This window comes from Saccostrea echinata, unplaced genomic scaffold (assembly GCF_033153115.1).
Source record: "Saccostrea echinata isolate AGI-Se365-2 ecotype Australia unplaced genomic scaffold, CSIRO_AGI_Sech_v1 ptg000009l, whole genome shotgun sequence".
NCBI classification, from domain to species: Eukaryota; Metazoa; Mollusca; class Bivalvia; order Ostreida; family Ostreidae; genus Saccostrea; species Saccostrea echinata.
In genome coordinates, this window is record NW_026889758.1 from 31,939,515 (window position 1) to 31,966,732 (window position 27,218).

The following is a 27,218-nucleotide window of genomic DNA, read 5'->3' on the forward strand; positions in this document are numbered from 1 at the left end:
GAACTGAATACTGTGATACGTATCATTGGGGTAGGTGTATCGTTGTACCCCTACTTAAAAGATAAAATTTGTTGAGGTGAGCTATGTAATCTTTGATTACATATGTTTGTATTAGTCTGACCTGACAAAATAGAAAAAAAGTAATGTTTCTGTTTTTAAATTCCATAGGTCCTTGGAACCTGCTACTGAGGAATTTTTAAAGGATTCTTCTATATTGATGAATGAAGCAGTACAGGACTTTGCACAGCGAACACTTGAACTGATGGAAATGGGAATATTTCTTCAACAACCAATGTTTCCTACACAGGAAAGGGAGAGAGGGAAAGGGAAAAGAAGAGGTGAAAGAGCTAGAGGCGGACAAGGAGGGTCACGTGGTAGAAATGACGAGTCAAACTGTATGCAAACCAATGAAAATATTTGTCAGCATTACTGTAGATTATTTGGAAGAATATTCTTTTTGAAAGAAGGGTTAGTATATATTAAGTTCATAATGCCAAAAATTTATACACCCCTATCCACTATTTTGAAAAAATCACTTATTTAAGGACATACGCAACGTACCTTACCTACAGATAATTTTTCAAGAAATTCTTAATTTAAAATTATAGTGCCATCAGATGTTTGTAGACAAAAAATCAGCATGCATTACCAGGGGTTTTGAAAATATATCAATTGATGAAAATCATTGTAGAATTCAAAGAAAAATATACAAAAGTTATTAAACATATATTCTTGATGTTTTGTTTATCCAAACTTGTTTTAGAAGAGGTGTACAACAGCATATATAGACATTAATATGTAGAACACAGTTCCTTTAAGTATTGGAACTCTTCAACTCCAGGGAAAAAGACAATAAAGTTCAAACTATGTTGCGTATGTCCTTAAAATTGGAATAATTTAATTCTAATTGTAATGCGGTATTTGATTGAATAAAAGATTTACTTTATATTGTATAAATAGGGTTGCAAATGTCACCATGACTTGCGCCTAAAACTTATCAATCTGCCTGACGTTACATTTAAATTTTGTACAATTTGAAGTCATATTTCAATGGAAATCATTTTTTTTCTTATGCTAAATGAATGAAAATTAAATTATTTGGAATGAATTTAATAGCTTCCTTATTTATATGGTATAAACTGGGTTGGAACAGTTTACGCTTTTTAGCTCACCTGAGCCAAAGGCTCAAGTGAGCTTTTTTGATTGAAATTTGTCCGTTATCTGTCGTCATTGTTGTCATCATTGTAAACTTTTCACATTTTCATCTTCTTCTCCAGAACTACTGGGCCAATTTTAACCAAACTTGGCACAGAGTATCCTTGGGTGAAGGGGATTCAAGTTTGTTCAAATGAAGGGCCACACCCTCCTCCAAAGGGAGATAATTACGAAATAGCGAAAAATTAATGGCATCATTGAAAAATCTTCTTCTCAAGAACCAATGGGCCAGGAAAGATGAAACTCATGTGGAATTATTGTCAGGTAGTGTAGATTCAAATTTGTACATATCAGGGTAGGGTGAGGCCACAATGGACGATCAAGTTTTACGTAGGAATACATAGGAAAAATCTTTAAAATTCTTCTTCTCAAGAACAGCAAAGCATTGATTGGTCCTATTTATGTGAAAGCATCCTCAGGTGGTGTAGATTCAAATTTGTTCAAATCATGACCCCCGGGGGTAGGATGGGGCCACAATGGGCGATCAAGGTTTAACATAGGAGCATGTAGGAAAAATCTTCAAAAATCTTCTTCTCGAGAACAGCAAAGTGATGATTGGTCATATTCATATTGAAGCATCCTCAGGTGGTGTAGATTCAAGTTTGTTCAAATCATGACCCCCGGGGGTAGGGTGGGGTTGCAATGGATGATCAAAAGTTTTACATGGGAATATATAGGAAAAATCTTTAAAAATCTTCTTCTCAGGAAGAGCTAAGCCCTGATTGATCATATTTAAATGAAGCATCCTCAGGTAGTGTAGATTCAAGTTTGTTCAAATCATGATCCCCGGGGGTAGGGCAGGGTCACAGTGGAGGATCAAAGTTTTACTTAGAAGTATAAAGGAAAAATCTTAAAAAATCTTCTTCTCAAGAACAGCAAAGTCGTGATGAGTCATATTCAAATGGAAGCATCCTCAGGTAGTGTAGATTCAAGTTTGTTCAAATCATGACCCCCGGGGGTAGGGTGGGGCCACAATGGACGATCAAAGTTTTACATGGAGATATATAGGAAAAATCTTTTAAAATCTTTTTCTCAGGAACAGCAAAGCCATGATTGGTCATATTTATATGGAAGCATCCTCAGGTAGTGTAGATTCAAGTTTGTTCAAATCATGATCCCCCGGGGTAGGGCGAGGCCACAATGGACGATCAAAGTCTTACATAGGAATATATGGGAAAATTTCTCTTAAGAACTGCAAAGCCATGATTAGTCATTTTGATGTGATCGAAGTTTTACATAGAAAAACATAGAAAAAATATTTTAAAAATTTCTTCTCCAGAACCACTGGGCTAAGAAAAATGAAACTTATCTGGAAACATCCTCAGGTAGTGTAGATTCAAGTTTGTTCAAATCATGACCCCAAGGGGTAGGACAGGGCCACAATGGATGATCAAAGTTTTACATGAGAATACATTGGAAAAATCTTCTCCAGAACCACTGGGATAGAAAGATGGAATGTGGAAACATCTTCAAGTAGTGTAGATTCAAGTTTGTTAAAACCATGATCCCCAGGGGTAGGGTGGGCCACAATGGACAATGAAAGTTTTACATTGGAATATGTAGGGAAAATCTTGAAAAAATTCTTTTCTCAAGAACAGCAAAGCCATGATTGGTTATATTTACATGGAAACATCAGGTAGTATAGATTCAAGTTTGTTCAGATCATGACTTTGGATTTTGGGGATAGGGTGGGGTCACAATGGATGATAAAAGATTTACAGAAGCTCCTATCAGTTTATTTTATACTTCTATGGATTGTTGTTTTATACTCAGGTGACCGTTAAGGCCCTTGGGCCTCTTGTTTTGAATGATGGTCACATAACTCATATGCCTTTATGTAATGAATCAACTTCATTATGTTAACTAAAAAAAGTGTTAAATATTCACTTTTTCACAGACTGATAATTTTTAGGTCACCTGACCTATTGCTATCTGTTTTCTTCCGTTGTTGTGTGTCGTGTGTTAACATTTGAACATTTTCAGCTTCTTCTCTGAAAACGCTCAACCAATTTCAACCAATTTTGGCATAAAGCATTTATGGGTAAAGGGGAACAAAATTTCTTGGTCCCTGCCCCTCTGTGTCCTGAGGGGTGGGGTCAAAACCACTAAAATTAATGCAATTTTAAAAAAATCATCTTCTTTACTCCTGGACATCAAGCAGTCAAACTGTTGGCATGATTGTAATAAGCATTGAGCCTTCTACCAATATTATGAAATTCATGGCCCCAGGGTCAGGTGTTCTGGCACTAGGGTGGGGCTATATAGATCATATAGTGAAAATGCATTAATTCTTTTAAAAATATCTTCTCCTGTACTCCTAGGTATTTAGCTGATGATCTAAGTACATAGTTATGATGAGGAAGAGTGCCTTTTCCAAAATTGTGAATTTCATGGCCCCTGGGTCAAGGGTTCTGGTGTTAGGGTGGGGCTCTAATGATTATATAGTGAAAATGCATTAATTATTTGAAAATCTTCTCCTCTGCTCCTAGGTATTAAGTCAATAAATTAAGTACATAGTTATGATGAAGAAGAGTGCTTCTTCCAAAATTGTGAATTTCACGGCCCCTGGGTCAGGGGTTCTAATGTTAGGGTAGGGCTCCAATGATTATATAGTGAAAATGCATTAAGTCTTTAAAATCTTCCCCTCTGCTCCTGGGTATTAAGCCGATGAACTAAGTACATAGTTATGATGAGGAAGAGTGCTTCTTCCAAAATTGTGAATTTCATGGCCCCTGGGTCAGGGGTTCTTGTGTTTGGGTGGGGCTCTAATGATTATATAGTGAAAATGCATTAAGTGTTTGAAAATCTTCTCCTCTACTCTTGGGTATTAAGCCGATGAACTAAGTACATAGTTATGATGAGGAAGAGTGCTTCTTCCAAAATTGTGAATTTCATGGCCCCTAGGTCAAGGATTCTGGTGTTAGGTTGGGGCTCTTATGATTATATAGTGAAAATGCATTAATTATTTGAAAATCTTCTCCTCTGGTCCTGGGTATTAAGTCAATAAATTAAGTACATAGTTATGATGAGGAAGAGTGCCTCTTCCAAAATTGTGAATTTCATGGCCCCTGGGTCAGGGGTTCCATTTGGGGGTGGGGAGGGGGGGGGCTTTTTTATTATATACTAAAAGTAAATTAATGCTTTGAAATCTTCTCCTATGCCCCTTGGTATTAATTTAACAAACTAAATACATAGTAATGATGAGAAAGGATGCCTCATCCAAAATCAAACATTTCATGGCTCCTTGGTCAGGAGTTCTTCTGCTTGGGTGTGGCACTATTGATTCATTAGCAAAACTGCATTTATAATGCTTTGAAAATCTCCTCCTCTGCCCCTGAGTACTAAGCAAACTAAATGCAATAATATCAATCTAAATGTCTTAGATATGATTATAAGTAAATGTGCCTTTTCTTTGCTTCTGGGTATCTAAGAGGCAGAGTACACAATTGTAATAAGTGAAGCAAATGATAGTTACTCCCCTTTGCTAACTGTTGTGAATCAAGAAATCCTTGTATATACTTAATTAACAGGTTATTTGATTGAATGAGAGTACAAGAAAGAATGTTATATATACAGAAACAAAATAAAAATGAATGTTTGGTTTAAATGAGCAAAGTGTGCTCAAAGTCAGATTCTTGCTTGGAAAGCAATATAAAAGATTGACATAAAGATTATTTATATAATAAGCAAAAGTTGTAATTGTACATAGTATGTTTACACTGAGGTGATGTAAATTACTGTCACTGGTAGAAGCAAGATACTGGATATAGATGTTTTATGCTCTATCAAATTGAATAAAGAATCAATGAGAGCCGGGTGACTTATTGTTGATAATGACAAGTGGCAAATAGCCACATTGTATACCCAAGTCTGAGTGTACTGAATTGTAGCACTAGGTAAGTAACAAAAACATCTGTATATATTGAATACCTTACACAGTAGGCAAGTGTCCATTGTATTTGTAAATTTTGTATTCATTAGGATTGTTCTTAGTAAACTGCTTCTTTTCGCTCTAGCTTCATTCCGATTGCGTTAAGCAATGTCCTCGCTTATTGGACAACCTTTTCGAAGCCGATTTGTTGATGGGCGAAGTTAAATCAAATGAAACATAGAAACAGGAAATATGTATAGTTATAAATAGATTTTAAGTTTGCACTATTTATTCAAAAGGAAACTTTACACCTACAGTGCCTGAACAATGGTACAAGGTTTTTTTTATTTTCAACTAATCAGCATCCAGGAAGACAGCCAATGAACAAAAATGTTAGGAAAGAACGATGGATAGCTCAGAATCTTACGTTATGCCAAAAGTAATACCCAAGTGAGAAAAATAATATCATCCCTGTAAGACTTTGGAAAACCAAGAATGATCCCAAGGAGATCACTCGAGTCTAGCACATTACAATAAGCAAGGGTATTTTTATCAGATTTTTGAAATTCTTGGGCAACATTGCTTCGTCTATCAGTTAATTAAGGTCTTTCGTCTTCACGGAGGACCTTATAGTTATTCTACTGTTTCTTCTTCTTATTATTATTCTTATTTTTTAGACAAATTTTGTGCATGCGATATCTCGAAAACTATTTGATAGATTTTTGTCAAACTTTCAGGGATAATGTGTTATTATATGCCATTGTTACATTTGGAAGAATTTTGGAACAATTAGCTTCCGGTTCCAAGTTATGGCAATTTTTCTGATTTTAAAATAAAATTTTGTCAGCGCAGTATCTAAAGAACTACTAAAGATATGAACTGGAAACTTGTTGGAGAACATAGGGCATGACTTTTAGATGTGCGGAATTTACTTTTCATGTGTCTTCAGTACTTCTGGTTAAAGTTTTAGGAGCAAGTCCGTTCCCAAGTAACTATAAGCCCTACCTGGACCAAACTTGCCTGGATGATGCATCTAGGGATGGACACTACCACACTTGCTTCGGATGCTGGATCTGACCTACATTTTCCAGATGAGTGACCAGGTTAAAGTTTTTGGAGCAGGTCCATTCCCAAGTAACTATAAGCCCTACCTGGACCAAACTTGCTTGGATGATGCATTTAGGGAGGACACTACCACACTTGCTTTGGATGCTGGATCTGACCTACATTTTCCAGATGAGTGACCAGGTTAAAGTTTTTGGAGCAGGTCCATTCCCAAGTAACTATAAGCCCTACCTGGACCAAACTTGCTTGGATGATGCATTTAGGGATGGACACTACCACACTTGCTTTGGATGCTGGATCTGACCTAGATTTTCCAGATGAGTCACCAGGTTAAAGTTTTTGGAGCAGGTCTATTCCCAAGTAACTATAAGCCCTACCTGGACCAAACTTTCATGGATGATGCATCCAGGGATGGACACTACAATACTTGCTTCGGATGCTGAATCTGACCTACATTTTCCGGATGAGTGAATTTTAGCCATATTTTAATCAAATTAGCATGGATGATGTATCTTAGGATGGACACTTTCAGACTTGTTTTGGATTCTGAATCTGACCTATATTTTCCAGATGAGTGACCAGGGTAATGTTTTTGGAGTAGCTATAGAATATTATGGCATGATATGATTAAACTTGCATGGATGGTGCATCTAAGGATGAACACTTCCAGACTTGCTTTGGATGTTGGAACTTACCAAGATTTTCTTGATTAGTAAACAGGTTAAAATTTTTTTGAGCAGGTCTCTGTGCAGATTACTTTCCAAGTAACTATAAGTCCTTCTTAAACCAAACTTGTATGGATATTGATCTTGGGATGAACACTAACTAGTAAAAATATGATATGAGAATTGCCTTACTTATAGATAACCTTTGTCGAGGTGAGCTTCGTAATCTTTGATTACCTATGTTTTTTTAATTAACTTGGGTCAGTCGCGGCCGAGATTCAGACTCACGATCTCCCGATCACGAAGCACGCGCTCTACCGACTGAGCTACCGTAAATGGTCACATGAGTAGTGGTTTCACAGAGGTGATCTGGGTTTAATCCCGACTCTGTCTGAATTTTGCTTCTCATCTTTTAGCTTAAATTTATGTTTTCATCTTGATAAATGATGTTAGATGCTTTCCTTTCTGTGTGATTTCTATGGTGGTTTTTTTTTTATTATTTAAAATCTTTGCATTTTTGAAAACCCATAAAACATTTTTAGGTGTCCTTATTACTAGCATATATAAATGTAATTATACATGCAAGGAATATCACATAGAAGGATGGTTATTCGGATGGAAGACCTCTCGTTGCTCACAACGAGTTTCTAGTTATTATTATTTTGTTTTATACTTCCGTGGATCCTTTACAGTGTTATATAATACTCAGGTGATCGTTAAGGCCCATAGGCCTCTTTTTTTAACTATTACTGACATCAGGCAGACTTGCACTGTCTTGTCTTGTCACAAAAGATTGTTAATACAGGCACAGTAGTATGTTGCATATGCTATAGATAGTTTTCGATAGGTCTGAATTTAGCAAGAGTTACTTCCCATTGACCACCATATTGGAGGTCCAACGAGCAAATTTTTTTCTTTGAGCATCCAATTTTAAACTAGTATGGCAGAAATATAAGGGCTAATATCTTTAAAACACTAGAATTATGAATTAAAGGAAACTTGTTTTAACATAAATTCGTAAGAAAAATTGTGTTATCTTCACCCAATTACCCAGTATGACAAGATTAAATTGGTTGGATAATGAAGGAATTCGGGCTTGTATACCTCCAATATGGCGACCATCGGGAAATAACTCTTGCTAAAATTATGTCTAACGAAAACTATCTATATAAATGGAAAACTAAAAACAATACCCTTTGTTCCCAGCAAAGTCTTAGTAACTTTAGACAACATATTCTTATACCCCATGCAACAAGTTGAAGGGGGTATAATGTTTTTTTGACCCCTCCGTCAGTCAGTCCTGTTTTTAGCTCTACTGGTCAGAGACCAGAAGAGCTTATGCGATAGTAAGGTGTCCGTCGTCCGTCCGTCTGTCTGTCTGTCTGTCTGTCTGTCCGTCTGTCTGTAAACAATTTTTCAAAACGCTACTCCTCCTACAGTTTTGGTCCGATTTCAATACAACATGGCACACAAGTAGACTACACTAAGATACATAATTTAGTGCATCGGTTTTTGATTTCGATGGACGGTGTTGCCATGGTTACTAAAAATAGAAATTTCTGTGAAATTCCTTTAAAACGCTACTCCTCCTACAGTTTTGGTCCGATTTCAATATAACTTGGCACACAAGTAGACTACACTAAGATACATAATTTAGTGCATCGGTTTTTGATTTTGATGGACGGTGTTGCCATGGTTACTAAAAATAGAAATTTCTGTGAAATTCCTTTAAAACGCTACTCCTCCTACAGTTTTGGTCCGATTTCAATATAACTTGGCACACAAGTAGACTACACTAAGATACATAATTTAGTGCATCGGTTTTTGATTTTGATGGACGGTGTTGCCATGGTTACTAAAAATAGAAATTTCTGTGAAATTCCTTTAAAACGCTACTCCTCCTACAGTTTTGGTCCGATTTCAATATAACTTGGCACACAAGTAGACTACACTAAGATACATAATTTAATGCATCGGTTTTTGATTTTGATGGACAGTGTTGCCATGGTTACTAAAAATAGAAATTTCTGTGAAATTCCTTTAAAACGCTACTCCTCCTACATTTTTGATCCGATTTCAATATAACTTGGCACACAAGTAGACTACACTAAGATACATAATTTAGTGCATTGGTTTTTGATTTTGATGGACGGTGTTGCCATGGTTACTAAAAATAGAAATTTCTGTGAAATTCCTTTAAAACGCTACTTCTCCTACAGTTTTTGTCCAATTTCAATATAACTTGGCTTACAAGTAGACAACACTAAGATACATAATTTAGTGCATAGGTTTTTGATTTCCATGGACGGTGTTGCCATGGTTACTAAAAATAGAAATTTCTGTGTAATTCCTTCAAAATGCTACTCCTCCTACAGTTTTGGTCCGATTTCAATATAACTTGGCACACAGGTAGACTACACTAAGATACATAATTTAGTGCATCGGTTTTTGATTTCAATGGACGGTGTTGCCATGGTTACTAAAAATAGAAATTTCTGTGAAATTCCTTTAAAACACTACTCCTGCTACAGTTTTAGTCTGCTTTTAATATAATAAGGCATACAAGGAGACTATACTAAGATACATAATTTATTGGATTGGTTTTTGAATTCGATGAACAGTGTTGCCATGGTTACTTAAAGTAGAAATTTTTGTGAAATTCCCATTAAACGTTACTCCTCCTACAATTTTGGTCTGATTTCAATCTAATTTGGCACACAGTTAGAATACACTACGATACATAATATGTATTTCTGTTTTTTTTTATTTGGGTGAATGGTGTTGTCATGGTTACTAAAAATAGAAATTTCCGTGAAATACTTTCAAAACGCTACTCCTCCTACAGTTTTCATTTGATTTCAATATAACTTGGCACAGAAGTAGATTACTTTAAGATACATAATTCTATTTATTGTTGCATGTTGCAATGTTTCAAATCCAAGTGCTACTTTTCTTTTGTTATACAAACAGACCAGTAGAGCTACAGTCTCATCAGAGACTTCTGGGTTTTTTTTGTCAGCGCAGCTTCTTATAAACCGCTGCACAGAATTTTGTCAAACTCTGCAGATATTTAGGACACAATGTGTAAATGTGCATATTACCAGGAAATTCCCATTCCTTCATTTTTTCTGGGAATTTCGGCACTTTTCAACTTAGATTTTTGGCGTATCTTGAATATAGAGATGAACAGTTTGTCAGGGCAACTCCTCATAAACTGTTGCACAGAATTTTGTCAAACTTTGCAGATATTTAGGACACAATGTGTAGATGTGCATATTACCAGGAAATTCCAATTCCATTATTTTTCTTGGAATATCGCACTTTTCAACTTAGATTTTTGGCCATATCTTGAATATAGAGATGAGCAGTTTGTCAGTGCAGCTCCTCATAAGCTGCTGCACAGAATTTTGTCAAACTTTGCAGATATTTAGGACACAATGTGTAGATGTGCATATTACCAGGAAATTCCAATTCCTTTATTTTTCCTGGAATTTCGGCACTTTGAGTTTTGGGGGAGCATGGGGTATGTGAGCTTGCTCACTTTTTCTTTCATTTATATCTGAAGGAACTTAAAGCTTTGTTTCAGTTGTGTATACCAATTATTTTCTTTATTAACCAAAAGGAACCTACAGAAACACAGATAAGTTGGTAATACTTCTAAAAATCTTTTATAATTCCTCTTCTTGTGTCATTAGTTTGTTTTTTTTTTTTGAAACACTTAAAATTTTTTTCTTTCAGTTTTTTATCTGAGAGGCCCTTCACATTTAAGAACCAAACAGTGAGGAATACACCTGATATCATCTATCATTTCAACTCTGGAGAGTATATGGAAGAACTCTTGTTTATTATAGAGGTAATTTTGTTGATATCATTTTGACAGTAATGTAAGATGTAAATCAGAAGTCTCTAATGAGACTGTAGCTGTACTGATTTGTATTTAAAACAAAGTAAGAGAAAAGAGACACTTTGATATGAAACTAAAATAAACAGAATAATTAGGTCTTTCCACCTTTCTGTGGAAAGACCTATTGAAATTGTTCTGTTTATTATTATTATTATTATTATTATTTTTATTATTTTTCCGCCGAATGGTTTTTTGTTTCAAAAGTTATTATGTCTCAGCCCCCCCTTGTATGAGTTACTGCCCCTGAAATTTTACGCTGCTTACATTTAATGAACTTTTTTTTTTGAAATCAGTGTATCCTAGAAACATGGGACCAACTGCATCGACATATGTGACCTTTGACCTTGAAATATAGGTCAAGGTCATTTAAAAACATAAATCCCTTATATATGTGTAAAATATAGCAATTCACCAAATGACGTTGAACTTTGACCTTGACCTTTGACCTTGACATTGGGTCAAATGGAAAAGTAAGGACATACATTCAGCTCCAGTATCAGGTTAAAACATAGAAAGTAAAGATTTATGGGGGGGTTTTTTTGTTTGTTTGTTTTTTGTAATGACCTTGACCTTTGACCTTGACCCAAAGGTCACAATAAGGCTTAAAGATGTGGAAGTAGTTACAATTCTTAGTTTAAAAGAGGCATAAAATAAATAGTTCACCTCTCCCCCCCCCCCTTCTTAAAAAAAAAAAATCACATCAACAACGTAGAATATTACTCTAGAATTCAAACCAGACCTCGGATCGACACCAAATTTAGTACAAATGTAGTATAGACCTCAGAAAAACTTTATGGAGAATTTTACAGTAAGTCCTATAATTTTATAGAAGTCTTGAAGTTTCACGGCAAAAACTACAAGTTCTGTTGTGTTTGAAATTTAGGTGCAGGTGAACGAAGAAATGATCTAAACCTTTTATCGGCTATTTCTTCAGATATCATTAGTAGCATTCGATTCTCCTGATATGATACGACATTTTAATACCAAGCATTCTCTCTTTCTTTTACATTTGGAATTTATTTGATTTTTATTTAGAATTAATCAGTTTCCAGAAATAGTGATTTTCGGTATATTAAAAACAATTCTCGCTTTCATTGTCGTGTTTCCCTTCTAAAAATGCACGTTGGAAGTTTAATTTGTGATACACATATTTAATTTAACCCAAAGAAATGCTTATTTAAATGTTTCATATTTATTTCAGGATATTCAGTCAGAAATGTTAAAATCCGAACCCGATCTTTTAAGCTTACAAGGAAGCTATTTACAAAAAATTCAGCATGCGCACAATATCGATGAATCGGGCTACAGTCCATTAATACATTTTCATTAGGGAACAGTGTTAACGTTTTCTCACGCTGCCCGTCCCTTATTATTTAATATACTGCTTGCAAATTCAGGAACTATTTCCTTTTACGGAACTTCTTTCTTCCCCTACCGATTCTAAAAATACGCTTGCATTTATTCTGTAGACCTAAACATTTTAACATACTATTGTTATCGGAATGCGTGGCCTAATGGTTAGTGCACCTGCCTTTCAAACCAAGGGTTTTGAGTTCAATCCCAGCTGGAGGAGCAATTTTTTTTTTTTTTTTTTTTTGCATTTATTGCATTTTTCTTCATTTTTTTTCAGCCCAAATGACACGGAAACACTTAAAAAGGTGGAAAGACCTCTAATTGTTCTGTGAACAATTAGTTTACTAGTTATCCTTGGTTTTGTTTCTTTTATAGCAAGATTTATTGCATTCAAACTAAAATTAAAGAAGGAGTAAGATTTTAAAATTATTTTTAAATAAATTTCTATTTTTAGTAACTGTGGCAACATTGTTCATTGAAATCAAAAACTTATATACAGACTTGTATAATTATTTAAATGTAATCTACTTCATAAACAAAATTATGTATCTTACTGTAGTCTACTTGTGTTCCAAGTTATATTGAAATCAGACCAAAACTATAGGAGGAGTAGCATTTTGAAAGTATTTGACAGAAATTTCTATTTTTAGTAATGATGACAATACCATTTTCATCAAAATAAAAAAAAAAAATATACAGAATTATGTTTCTTTGTATGCCAAATTATATTAAACATGTTTAAAATCAGACCAAAACTGTAGCATTGCAAAGTAATATACAAAGATTTCTATTTTTTAGTAACCATGGCAACATTGTTCATTGAAATCAAAAACCTATATATAAAATTACGTGTTTAAGTGTAGTCTATTTGTGTGCCAAGTTATATAGAAATCAGACAAAAACTATAAGAGGAGTAGCGTTTTTGAAAGTATTAAACAGTAATTTGTATTTCTAGTAACCATGACAACACCATATATTAAAATTAAAAAGGGATACACAGGAATCAAGCTATATTGAAATTAGACTAATTACTGATAACAACACACAGATTGGCAAACGACTGACACTTTACTTTCACATAGGCTCTTCTGGTCTCTGAAAATGGGTCAAAAAGCTGAGGGTGTTATCCTAAAGGACAGCCAAAGTATAATAAAATGGCTATAAAATTCAAGGTTCAGAAAGCAGAGGGTATTTTACTATAGAATAACCAGATGTTGTTCATAATTTAAATATTGAGTCAAAACTGCCATAGCCATCCACTATTCAGCATCTTTAAGAAAGTTTTTTAACAATCGTCCAAAATAAGTCGGGCATGAATTGTATTTATATCAAGTTCATGTGTCTTGATCATTCCAATGGGTTTTTTTTTTTTTTATTATTTTTTTTATTTTTTTTGAGAAATGTTGGAATCACTTAAATGTATCAAATTACTTGGAATTACTAGTACTTTGTCTTGGGTATGACAAGACTTTCAAAGCAACAAAATATCAAATTATTTTGATTGAGAAGTCAGGTGTGATATTGAAAAAGAGTAATTTTTAGCTCTACTGGTCAGAGACCAGAAGAGCTTATGCGATAGTAAGGTGTCCGTCGTCCGTCCGTCTGTCTGTCTGTCTGTCCGTCTGTCTGTAAACAATTTTTCAAAACGCTACTCCTCCTACAGTTTTGGTCCGATTTCAATATAACTTGGCACACAAGTAGACTACACTAAGATACATAATTTAGTGCATCGGTATTTGATTTCGATGGACGGTGTTGCCATGGTTACTAAAAATAGAAATTTCTGTGAAATTCCTTTAAAACGCTACTCCTCCTACAGTTTTGGTCCGATTTCAATATAACTTGGCACACAAGTAGACTACACTAAGATACATAATTTAGTGCATCGGTTTTTGATTTCGATGGACGGTGTTGCCATGGTTACTAAAAATAGAAATTTCTGTGAAATTCCTTTAAAACACTACTCCTCCTACAGTTTTGGTCCGATTTCAATATAACTTGGCACACAAGTAGACTACACTAAGATACATAATTTAGTGCATCGGTTTTTGATTTCGATGGACGGTGTTGCCATGGTTACTAAAAATAGAAATTTCTGTGAAATTCCTTTAAAACACTACTCCTCCTACAGTTTTGGTCCGATTTCAATATAACTTGGCACACAAGTAGACTACACTAAGATACATAATTTAGTGCATCGGTTTTTGATTTTGATGGACGGTGTTGCCATGGTTACTAAAAATAGAAATTTCTGTGAAATTCCTTTAAAACGCTACTCCTCCTACAGTTTTGGTCCGATTTCAATATAACTTGGCACACAAGTAGACTACACTAAGATACATAATTTAGTGCATCGGTTTTTGATTTCGATGGACGGTGTTGCCATGGTTACTAAAAATAGAAATTTCTTTGAAATTCCTTTAAAACGTTACTCCTCCTACAATTTTGGTCTGATTTCAATCTAATTTGGCACACAGTTAGAATACACTACGATACATAATAGGTATTTCTGTTTTTTTTATTTGGGTGAATGGTGTTGTCATGGTTACTAAAAATAGAAATTTCCGTGAAATACTTTCAAAACGCTACTACTCCTAGTTTTCATTTGATTTCAATATAACTTGTCACAAAAGTAGACTACATTAAGATACATAATTCTATTTATTGTTGCATGTTGCAATGTTTCAAATCCAAGTGCTACTTTTCTTTTGTTATACAAACAGACCAGTAGAGCTACAGTCTCATCAGAGACTTCTGGTTTTTAAAAGTTTATTACTGCCAGGGAAGCAGATTTGTTAATTAAGAATGGGTTAGGCCACATAAATTTAAAATTTAGATTCTCATCCTAATTTGCTAAAAAAAATTGGGGCGGGTGGGCAGATTTTATTTTTTATAATTGAACAGATGAAAGTAACAACAAAACATGGACTCTTCGTACTCATTTTTTTTCATTATGTTAATGCCAATATGAATTGATTTTATTGTTTTCATATTCTTTTAAATAACTGCAGAAGATTCTTCTTTTAAAAAATTAAATATTTATAGTTTAATTAACAAATTATCAAGTACACATATACATGATATACGGTACACACCAAAAAAAATGAGGTTCGGATACCAATAAATTGCATATGCATGACTTCTCATCGGCCTTTCCCCAAATACCTTTTAGTTTTACCAACAAATCCTTCTGGTTTGTGTAAAATATCACAGATTTCCACCTTCCTCAAAAATTCGATCATTCTTGAGACTTGACATGATCGACATTAAAATAGGTCATATTTGCAAAATCTATAAAATGTTCTACTGAAAAGCCTAGGCCTGAACAGTTTTAAGATTTAACATTTCCTTAGCACTATTATTCTCTAAAGTCTGCTTAAGATGTTTTATTTATTTATTTTTTTTTTAATGCAAAATCACATACAGCTGGAGATCGTTAAAACTTGACCACAGATGTCATTTTCCTCGTCCATTTTTATTTAGTTAAAATATCTTTGAAAACTTGCTCATGCCAGTGATGGTATCTAGATGTGTTTATGCTATTTTTTCTTCTCTGCCTTCTCTATACTGACAAATTATTTTTTTCCTACATATTTAAACTGCTTTTATCAGTTTATTGCCGATATTTCTCCATTCTTCACATGGCTCTTTTGCTATAAATAGCGGCACACGACTTTTAATACAGACGTGAGATAACTCTTAAACTTTGACCCAAATTCTTGCGGAATAAAAATAACATGAAAATACTTTTAACACCCAAAAATAAAAATAAAAAACACCGAGGCGGGACACTTTGAGAGAGGTGGGCGGGGATAAGAATCTAAAGATTATTTTTTATCTGGCCTTACTGTCACTGCATATTTTTATTTACTAAAACAAGATTTTATGGTTGATACTGGTATATTCATTGGTAAAGAGAGGGGAGGGGGGGCTGAGACATAATAACTCTGTGTATCTCTTCCCCCCCCCCCTTTCTGTATAATATGTTCATACAAAACTATGACAGATTATAACTAAAATATGAATTTCTGACATTTATGTCTAATATTATTCACAAAAGGGGGGTGTTTAAAGATTGTAGTCTTTTTCAGGGCCCTCTATACATTGTGGCCAGTTAACCTTTTGTTCATGAATACTTGCTCATCCATGAAATTTATGAATTCTATATAAATAACCCATTTATATCCATTGAGCTTATTATCTTTCATATAATGCCAGAAATTTTGTTACTTATAAAAACTGAGTTATAACTATTTATCAATTTCACTAATTTACAAAGTTTCAAGGAGATCCATGCCATCATGGACTGACATGAATACATGTACCGTATAAGTGGAAATTTTAGCGATTTGTTCTTAAAAATTGGCATTTTATTTTTAGCTCACCTGAGCTGAAAGCTCAAGTGAGCTTTTCTGATCACATTTTGTCCGTCGTCCGTCTGTCTAGGTGTCCGTCCGTCTGTAAACTTTTCACATTTTCGACTTCTTCTCAAGAACCACTGGGCCAATTTCAACCAAACTTGCCACAAAGTATCCTTGGGTGAAGGGGATTCAAGTTTGTTCAAATGAAGGGCCATGCCCTCTTTCAAGGGGAGATAATAAAGAATTAGTGAAAAATTAATACCATCTTTTAAAAATCTTCTTCTTAAGAACCACAAGGCCAGGAAAGATAAAACTCATGTGAAAGCATCCTCAGGTAGTGTAGATTAAGATTTGTTCAAATCATGACCCTCGGGGGTAGGGCGGGGCCACAATGGAGGATCAAAGTTTTACATAGAAAAATATAGGAAAATCTTTAAAAATCTTCTTCTCAAGAACAGCAAAGCCATGATGAGTCATATTAATAATTTTGAAAGCATCCTCAGGTAGTGTAGATTCAGATTTGTTCAAATCATGACCCCTGGGGGTAGGGCGGGGCCACAATGGAGGATCAAAGTTTTACATAGAAAAATATAGGAAAAATCTTTAAAAATCTTCTTCTCAAGAACAGCAAAGCCATGATGAGTCATATTTATATAGAAGCATCCTCAGGTAGTGTAGATTCAAGTTTATTCAAATCATGACCCCTGGGGGTAGGGCGGGGCCACAATGGAGGATCAAAGTTTTACATAGAAATATATAGGAAAAGTCTTTAAAAAACTTCTTCTCAAGAACAGCAAAGCCACGATAAGTCATATTTATATGGAAGCATCCTCAGGTATTGTAGACTCAAGTTTGTTCAAATCATGACCCCCGGGGGTAGGGCGGGGCCACAATGGAGGATCAAAGTTTTACATAGAAAAATATAGGAAAAGTCTTTAAAAATCTTCTTCTCAAGAACAGCAAAGCCATGATAAGTCATATTTATATAGAAGCATCCTCAGGTATTGTAGATTCAAGTTTGTTCAAATCATGACCCTGGGGGTAGGGCAGGGCCACAATGGAGGATCAAAGTTTTACATAGAAATATATAGGAAAAATCTTTAAAAATCTTCTTCTCAAGAACAGCAAAGCCATGATGAGTCATATTTATATAGAAGCATCCTCAGGTATTGTAGATTCAAGTTTGTTCAAATCATGACCCCTGGGGGTAGGGCGGGGCCACAATAAAGGATCAAAGTTTTACATAGAAATATATAGGAAAAGTCTTTAAAAATCTTATTCTCAGGAACAGCGAAGCCCTGATTGGTCATATTTATATGGAAGCATCCTCAGGTAGTGTACATTCAAATTTATTCAAATCATGACCCCCGGGGGTAGGGCAGGGCCACAATGGAGGAACAAAGTTTTACATAGAAATATATAGGAAAAAATTTTAAAATCTCCTTCTCAGGAACTGAGATCATTCTGATTGATCATATTTATGTGGAAGCATCCTCAGGTAGTGAAGATTCTATTTTGTTCAAATCATGACCCCCGGAGGTAGGGTGGGGCCACAATGGAGGATCAAAGTCTTAAATAGAAATATATAGGAAAATATCTGCTTCTGTAGAACTGCACCCCAGGGATAGGATCGGGTCACAATGGGGGATCGAAAATTTTATATAGGAACATATAGGAAAATTTCTTCTTCTCAAGAACTGAAATCATGTTTGTCATTTTGATATGGAAGCATCCTCAGGTAGTCTAAATTCAATTCTGTTCAAATGATGACCCCCGGTGGTAGGATGGGGCATGGGGAATCGAAAGTTTTACATAAGAAAAATATTTCTTCTCAAGAAAAGACCCCCCCCCCCCCCCCGTTAATCTTTTCAATACTGAACTGATTTGTGCTTTTGCCTAGCCAATGTGCTTAGGTGAGCCATGTGGCCCATGGGCCTCTTGTTAGCAAAATGTAATTTTAGCAATTCTAAAAAGCTCTCTAAAGAAGCTATTACAAATAAAGTGCAATTATTTTTAGCGATATTCAATTTAAGCGATCTTGGCACCCTTGCTTATAATGCCAAAATTAAATCCTCGCTAAACATTCTGCCTATACGGTATTTTAGATGTTCATGGACTTGACGACAAGTGGTATAACGCAGGAAGATAACTTATGTCCTTGAATTAAGTTTCTTTAAATTGTAGGTAAAGAAGGCACCATTAAATGGAGATTCTACAGATATAAGACAGCTTGTTGGGGAAAAAATTATGGGACAAGTTGGAGCAGAGCTTATTGGCCAAATAAGATTCTCTGCATTTTATCCACATTCTTTTGGGGTCATTTGCGTGGAAACAAAGGTACAAATTGCTCACAGGGTTCAAACAATAGAAAACTAGTAACTGAATTGATATTCATTTTACTTTAGCCAAAGAAACAAGTGAGCTTTGCTGACCAAAGGATGTCCATGTCGGTTGTGTATTCAATAACGTTTCACATTTTTGACTTCTCCAGAACCACAGTTCTACCAAATTTGTCACAGATCATTGTTTTGTGAAGGGGATTGGATTTGTTTAGATGAAGAACCACACCCTCTTTCAAGGAGAGATGATTAAGATGTACAAAATCTCAAGGGTTTCTTGATGACAGGTACTTGTGGACAGGACCACCACCACCCCCCACCCCCAACCCCCGAATGTACCCCTCAGGTCAAAAAATATTTTTATGTATTTTTTTCATAAATTATTCCTCTAGTATACATTTACAATGTATTCCATAAGAAAAATCCAAAAAATAACACAGAATTAACGATTTACTAAAAAGCGATTTTTAAACCGCTACTGTAAACCAACTATTATTCGCGTCAACTTTTATTCGCGATTCGTCAGTTTGAAATCAATCCGCAACGATTAATTTTTGCAACTGAGGAAACATTCTCTACAAATACAAAGCAATATAAATGGTTCGCGGCGATTAATATTCGCGAAATAAAATAGGCCGCGAAACTCGCGAATATTTCTCGCACGCGAATAAAAGTTGGTTTACAGTATTTGGTATCAGTAATAACATCCTTTAAAGGGAAAATTGATGACTACCCTCACTCATCTCGAAAATCTTAAGCAGAATTTAATTCTAATGAATTAATTTCGACTTCTTTATCAAAATTTTTCTGAACTTTTTCGTAGACCTCTGACTTTTCCCTTAGTTCTATAACACTCGGAACTCGAGAGTTACATGCTAGGTGTCATTTTTGCATCACTTCCGTAATTTCTACTATGACATTTCCAAATCTTGTAGCATTTTTCAGTTTGACGATGAATACTCGGATTATTATGGAATGCCTGGGCAATTAAATAGCATGATTAAAGACAAAAATATCTACCGAAACAAGATATCATGACACATTTTGGTGACATGTATTAGGTAAATGATATTTCTGGCCTGATATCCAAGAGGGGTCAAGTGTAAACAAATGGAAGTGACTTACCTTCTCTATTTTATAATACGGCGGGTATGATTTTTTTAGTAAAATGTTAGTTCTGCTTTATTTTTTGGATTTTTCTTATGGAATACATTGTAAATGTATACTAGAAGAATAATTTATTTAAAAAATACATTAAAATATTTTTTGACCTGTGGGGTATATTTGGGGGGGGGGGGGTGTTCCTGTCCACAAGTACTGTGTTCTTGGCCAGAAACATGAGAAAAAGCCAGCTTCTTCGTGTAGTATACATGTACATGCAAAGAGGGCACCAAGAAAGACTAGTGCCTTACTCTAATTGGCTTACCCTCTTTAAAGTATTATCAGTAACCCTCCCCCCAACCCCACCCCCTCCCCTTAACCCCCAAATGAAATGCATCATGTCCATCTGTCTGTTTAGCTGTCTGTAGATATGATTTTGTATGGACATTTTCTTGGAGACTACTAACCATACAGATGTGCACCTGCTATTTACTTTTTGTCTGAATAATTAGATCTAACTTTGTTTTTGTTCTAATGAGTGTATTGTTTCTTTTTATTAAGTTCTTCCGTCTTCTGAAGACTATAGTGCTTCTGCTGTTTCATCTTCTTACTATTTTTTAGCCAAATTTGTGCACATGGTTTCTCGAAAAGTGATCGTTTGTTTTTCATGAAACTTTCAAGGATAATTGGCATTGGTATATATTTATGCCCTGCCATGAATATGGTTGGGGCATATAGTGTTTGTCATGTCCATCTTCCGTCCTTCCATCCTTCTGTCCTTCCGTCTTTCCGTCTGTCCTTCCGTCGTGCTTTGTGTGTAACTCTGTTCAAAGCTCAGTTTCAAAGAAACTATCCAAGATATTTTTATCAAACTTCATATGCTGATAGATATAGATGAGAGCTATGCAACTGTATCAACATTTTTTGACCTTGACCTTTCCTTTGACCTTGACCTCACTTTTCATATAGTAGTCTTTAGCTCAGTTTTAAAGATACCATAAAAAGATACAAAGATTCCAAAACCATATGAGGTCATTTAGAAACTGTTGAAAGGTAAATAAAGTATGAGGGATAGGAGAAAAATATATGGTTAATAATCGGATACCATTCTTAAAGCGGGGACAAGCAATAAATACGAAAAATAATGCCAGAAGCAATGGACAAAAAAGTGGCAGTGTAAATTGAAGGTTTTTACAATGTTTGGATCTGTAGCTCTCTGCTTTGTCTGTCCGAATTTTCTCAAGCAGAGAGCTACAGTTCTGCAGCTACCCCAGGGGTAGAGTGGGGCCACAATGGAAGACCAGATTTTTATACAGGAATATATAGGAAAAAATTTAGAAAACTCTTCTTCTCATGAACAGCAAAGCGATGATAATTAGTAATATTATTATAGAAACATCCTCAGGTAGTGTAGATTCAAGTTTGTTTAAATCATGACCCCTGGGGGTAGAGTGGGATCACAATTTTTGGATCAAATTTTCATATAGTAATATATAGGAAAAAAAATTCTACTCAAGAACATTCAGATATGTTCCAATCATGTCCCTGGAGGTAGGGCAAGGTCTCAATAGAAGATCAAAAAGTATGGCTTAGGCAGATGCCAAACATTTGGGCTGATACCAGGGTAGAGATCAAAAAGCAATGCGATATTAGGGATAGGGTTCCAATATGGGGACATATTTTGTCGGAGGAATAAAGGTGGGCAATCATAAAAATCCTCTGAAGGCCTAGTGCTATTCAGGTGAGCATTGTGGTCCATCAGCCTCTTGTTTCCTTAAATGTTGGAAAAGTTCAACTTTACTGAGTACATTCTGAATATTTACTTGAATTCTCTTATTTCTTTGTAGTTAATTTTTGTCCTCCTGAAAATTTCAAAAGAGCATTCAGATGGCATATTTGCTGGAGACAGAGGAACAGGAGAGGATCCTGGGAAAATTCATTACACTGAGCCATTTGACATGTTAGTAGCTGAGGACAGGTCTAAAATTGCAGATTTTATGTTTTGGTTAGGATTTGTTCAAGATGCTAGGAAATACAAAAAGTTTTGATATGTTAGCTGTATTCTGGATATCCATTTAAGTCTATTCATTGGTCCTTTGGTCATGATTGTACATAAGAAAGTGTACCTGAACATTTAAAGAGAGATATGTACAAGGGGTGATCAAGAAGATTTGAGACTGAATTCAACAAATACAATAGTTGCCTGAGCCTTTGTTCATTACAATTTTAGTTAATAGCATAAATGGTAAAAGATGAATATAGGTCAAGAATTTCATGGTCTCTTCTCTGGAGGGCCTAAAGGGTGTGGCCAACATTGTCAAAGCTAATGCAAACTTTTAATTATTGACATTTACAAGGTAAATTATTGGCATGAATAACAATTATACCCTTACCTTAACATTTTGAAATTCATGGCTTTTGGTTCTATGGTCCAGTCTCAAAGATGGGGCAAATTAGTCATATATTGAAAATGCATTATATCATATAAAATCTTTCTTTATCCATGGACTTCTAGCTGGAAAATGTTTTCACAATTATAATGAGGTCTTTTCACCAAACTTGTAATTAGCGTGTTGGTAAAAGGATACTTTGTGGCAAGTTTGGTTGAAATTGGCTCAGTGGTTCTGGAGAAGAAATAAAAAATGTGAAAAGTTTACAGACGGATGGACAGACAGATAGATGGACTACAGCCAAATTGTGATCAGAAAAGCTCACTTGAGCTTTCAGCTCAAATGAGCTAAAAATGTAGATGTAGCATTTTGAACAAACTGTTAAAACTCAGAACAGACATATGGATGACTGACACCTTCAAGTTTGTTCAATTCACACCCCCCATGGGTAGGGTGGGGCAACAATGGACGATCAAAGTTTTACATAAGAATATACAGGAAAATCTTTAAAAATCTTCATCTCAAGAACAACAAAGCCATGATTGGTCATTTATATGGAAGCATCCTCAGGTGGTGTAGATTCAAGTTTTTTTTCAAATCATGACCCCCAGGGGTAGGGTGGGGCAACAATGGACAATCAAATTTAAAATAAAAATATATAGGAAAAATCTGATGATGAAGAACAGCAAAGCCATGATTGGTCATATAAGGAAGCATCCTCAGGTAGAGTAGATTCACTTTTGTTCAGATCATGAGCCCCGGGGGTAGGGTGGCGCCACAATGGACAATTAAAGTTTTACATAGGAATATACATGAAAAATATTTAAAAATCTTCTTTTCAAGAGCAACAAAGCCATGATTGGTCATATTTATATGGAAGCATCCTCAGGTAGTGTAGATTTAAGTTTGTTCAAATCATGACCCCCGGAGGTAGGGTGGGGCCACAATGGATGATCAAAGTTTTACATAGGAATATATCTAGGAAAAATCTTTAAAAATCTTCTTCTCAAGAACAACAAAGCTGTGATTGGTCATATTTATTTGGAGGCATCCTCAGGTGGTATAGATTCAAGTTTGTTCAAATCATGACCCCCAGGAGGCAGGGTGGGGCCAAAATGACAGTTCAAACTTATAGGGAAAAAAGCCACAGTAAGTCAAAGAAATATGGAAGCATTCTTAGTTAGTGAAGATTCAAATTAATTCTAACCCCCCCCCCCCCAACCCCCCCCCCCCCCCATTTTAAAGGGAGGTTGGGACCACTTATGCAGTTAAGCTTTTCAATTCTGAATTTATTTTTTATTTTTTCCTAGCCACAGTGCACAGGTGAGTGATGTGGCCCATGGGCCTCTTGTTAGTTTGTTTTAAAGGTCATATGAAACGGTTCAAAACAGTAGGATTTTACTTTTTAAACATAAAGACTTGTATGAAAGAATGTCAAATTACGCTTAGTATAAAATTTTTTGCCTTTGCTTAACTGAAAAATGGAGGCCTAAATTTGTCCACTCAATAAATTTGTTACCCGCTTATCGTTCTTGATTTTGTGTTTTTATGACGTCACAAAGACCCATTGATGTAAATAACGCATTAGATATAGTGTAATTTTACCGTATTTTATTGAGTTAATTTTAGTCATTTTTTGGGGATATAAATGTGATTATGTCTTTAGATGAGCTATCTGATTCTAAAGTACAATTTACTCTATTTAAACTAATCGTTAATTAGGCCAACAACTGAAAACGAGAGCTTTTCATCGTAGGATGATACTGATGAATATTCCACTGAAATCAAGATTTTTCTCTTCCAACTATGATTACTTATTTTAAATTAGTACTTTAGAAACAAAAATCTTCTTATTTCTATATGATTCATGATGTTTTTTTCATTCCTACATGTAGTGAAAGTGTATAATTAACAACAAAAAACAGCGTAATTAATTAACATTGACCTGAAGCTTCTTACAATAAAAATTTAATGGGCATGCAAAATCTGTAAAATAAAGTTGTGTCATATATTGAGAGGGAAAAATATCCAGCTCAAGGGTACCCCTTATTCCCAAATAAACACGGGGATATTGAAGTTCATGATGAACATGCATCAATGAAAAGTCGGCGTATTTGAATGCACGCTTTCTGCAATCTGAAACACGAGGACTAATGTAAAACGATATAGAAATAGGGGTTTATGACGACATCATCGTAATTTTGCTGTCACAAGAAACATGATTTTAAAAAAAATGGCGCAAAATTACCGGCATCACGATTGCGAGTATGGACACGTACATGTATAAATGTACATGTATATACATGCACTGTAATGTTACGGTACTGATACTTCTAACAGTTTGACTGAGCAATTGCAGTTTGAAAATACTCATACAGTTCGTGCATAAATTGATCAGTTAAAAAAATCCATCCCCCCCCCCCCCCCCATTATTTGCGCGATTGAACCTGAACAATTTTTAAAATTAATATTTTTACAGTTAAACATTTTTTTTTATATCAGACTATATACTCTGTGTTGAAATAATCTGATACAAATTCAAACAATTCGGTCTGTAAATATATTCACACAGAAAAGTAGAATTGCATAGATAGAATTGTGTTTGATGTCTGACTTTTAAAAATTACGATATTAAATATAGTTACAGTGTTATGTGTATACATGTACTGACTTTTTGGTAAGAAAAATATACGGGAAGAGAGAGAGAGAGAGTCATCGAGACAGGGAAAGCCAAAGAGAGAAAAGGGAAAGCGATTGAGAGAGGGGGAAAGCGAGAAAGCGATAGAATCATTTCATTTCCCATGTCAGAATAAATGAAATAATTTATTTGCAGGTTTAGTTTCACTTTCACACACCGCGGTCAATCGAATTCAGCTTTACTTATAAATTTTAATCAGAAAACAAATCATCAATATTCTTGTGTTAGAAATTTATTCAACTGTAAATTATTTGACAGCCTCTATATTCACTTACTCTAGTACAGACTCCCTCTCTCTGTTTCTCTCTCTCTCTCTCTCGATTGAAGTGTCGAAGGACGACAATAAATTACAAAGATAAAACATGTTAAAATCTTGCAAATATGCAATAGGATGTTAAAAGACAAATACAATCTTGTTTGAACATCGTATATTTATGCGATATTTTAGCCAAGATGATGATATTTCTCAAAAATTACGCTGCAAAAGACATGATGGGTTGTATAAATGTTAGTACTGAATGTAGCGAGTGGGTCTTACTGACGTCATAAGCAAAGGGAAATAAGCCGCGCTAGTTGAAGTTCATTTTCGCAGTCAAGTAATTTTGATCGACTCTGCTGCCGCTAACTTGCATAAAAAATCCAAAATGTAATTTCAGGCTTATTAAAGTTGCTCAGATGAACTCATTTCCGTATACAACCCAAAATGCTCAGGGCATTGTTTCATATGACCTTTAAACAAAATTATGTTCACATATAGACTACACTGAAATAAATGAATATTTTAGTTTTTGATGTTGCCATGAGTAAAAAGTATATGTTTTTTTTTTAATTAAAAAAGTATTCTTGTACTTTTCATTTTTTTTCTCTCCTATAACATAATTGTAGCCCTATTGGTTTGTTCTGAACAAACCAGAAGGGCTACAATGTCATCAGAGAATTGTTACAAGTTTGAAACTTTCAAATATTTATAGTCTTTATAGAGTCTTTTAAGTTATGATAACAGAAAAAGTGTGGGTATTTATGCTTTGTTTTGTTTTTGTTTGTTTGTTTGTTTTTGTTTTTGGTTTTTTTTTTGGTTTGATTTCAAAACGGTGTTAACATGGTTAAAAGTAGAAATTCACCTGAAATTCTTGTTGAAGTTGACTATGTAATTTTATGAATTCATTAAACAGTACATTATCAATTATTGTCAAAGTAAGCTCTAAAGATGGTACAGGAATGTTATACTCTTCTGGCTCAATTCTGTATTTAATTGTTGGTTATTGAGAAGTAATGTATTTTTTTGAATTATAAATTGTTAACTTTGAATATTAAACAGGTTTGTGACTTTCATCTGTATATTTTGTTCATTATGATGTTTAGAACCTGTTTCTTATGCCTGTGACTGGCATGGGTTTATCGTAATTGAGTAATCGTAATCGATTGTAATTACTTTTTTCAAGTAATCGACAGTAATCTGTAATCGAAGATATTTTCGATTACTTGTAATCGTAATTTAATCGATTACAGCTAAAATTCTCAAAGTAATTATAATTACTTTTTCAATTGCTTTTAAATTATAGATCTACACATAAACATACACATCTTTGTACATATTACAAGGGTTGTCCCAGAAAAAGCGAACTTTTTGAATATTTCAAATACTATTCAACCAAATCTAATAATTTATTGCATGGTGTTGGAAAATGAACATTTTGTTATTTTGACAAAATATTGTAGGCCTGTGATGTCATGTGCATATAAAAACTGCATTCAAAGGGTGTTAAATATCGGTGGTCGGCAAACGACAATTTTTTGACTTTTACAAATCTGATTGTCAATGAAGTTTTCTTTGTTGTCGGGCTACAAGGAAATATAATGTGAAAAAATTTACCTACATAAATACTCTATAATTTAGTGTACTCGTGTTTAAAAATTCATTTATTTGACATCATAATTGACAAATATATGACGATATGTGCCAAAGCACTTTAAATTAGACATTGTCAAAAATTGTGATGTTGAGGGGTAATGTGGAGCACCAAATTATCAAGCAACCCTATGTTGAGCGGGATATGACTCCTGTACATAGGGAAAAGAGATGTTAACGATGAAAAAACACAAACATGAGTATTGGAAACAGGTTTATGCCTAGTTAAAGGGGTTTGAGGTTGACGAGACTGGTTATCCTATAGAAGAGAATAGACCAGTAAAATGAAAACGAACTGAAAAGACAAGAGCACTACGTCATTGGCCTATGTGAATTCGATCAGTTAG

The 27,218-nt window shown here is 34.7% G+C and overlaps 1 protein-coding gene across 1 annotated transcript in view; it reads left to right on the top strand.

The window, feature by feature from the left end:
* The window catches only part of LOC133182212 (uncharacterized), an 87,806-nt gene extending 61,512 nt beyond the window's left edge, over positions 1-26,294 (top strand). Inside the window, exons 4-7 of the mRNA XM_061316968.1 lie at positions 169-468; positions 10,555-10,669; positions 18,619-18,771; positions 21,722-26,294. Coding sequence (XP_061172952.1) covers positions 169-468; positions 10,555-10,669; positions 18,619-18,771; positions 21,722-21,922 — 769 coding nt within the window. The 3' untranslated portion in view covers positions 21,923-26,294. The remainder of the gene's footprint in view (positions 1-168; positions 469-10,554; positions 10,670-18,618; positions 18,772-21,721) is intronic.
* Positions 26,295-27,218: the final 924 nt, after the last annotated feature.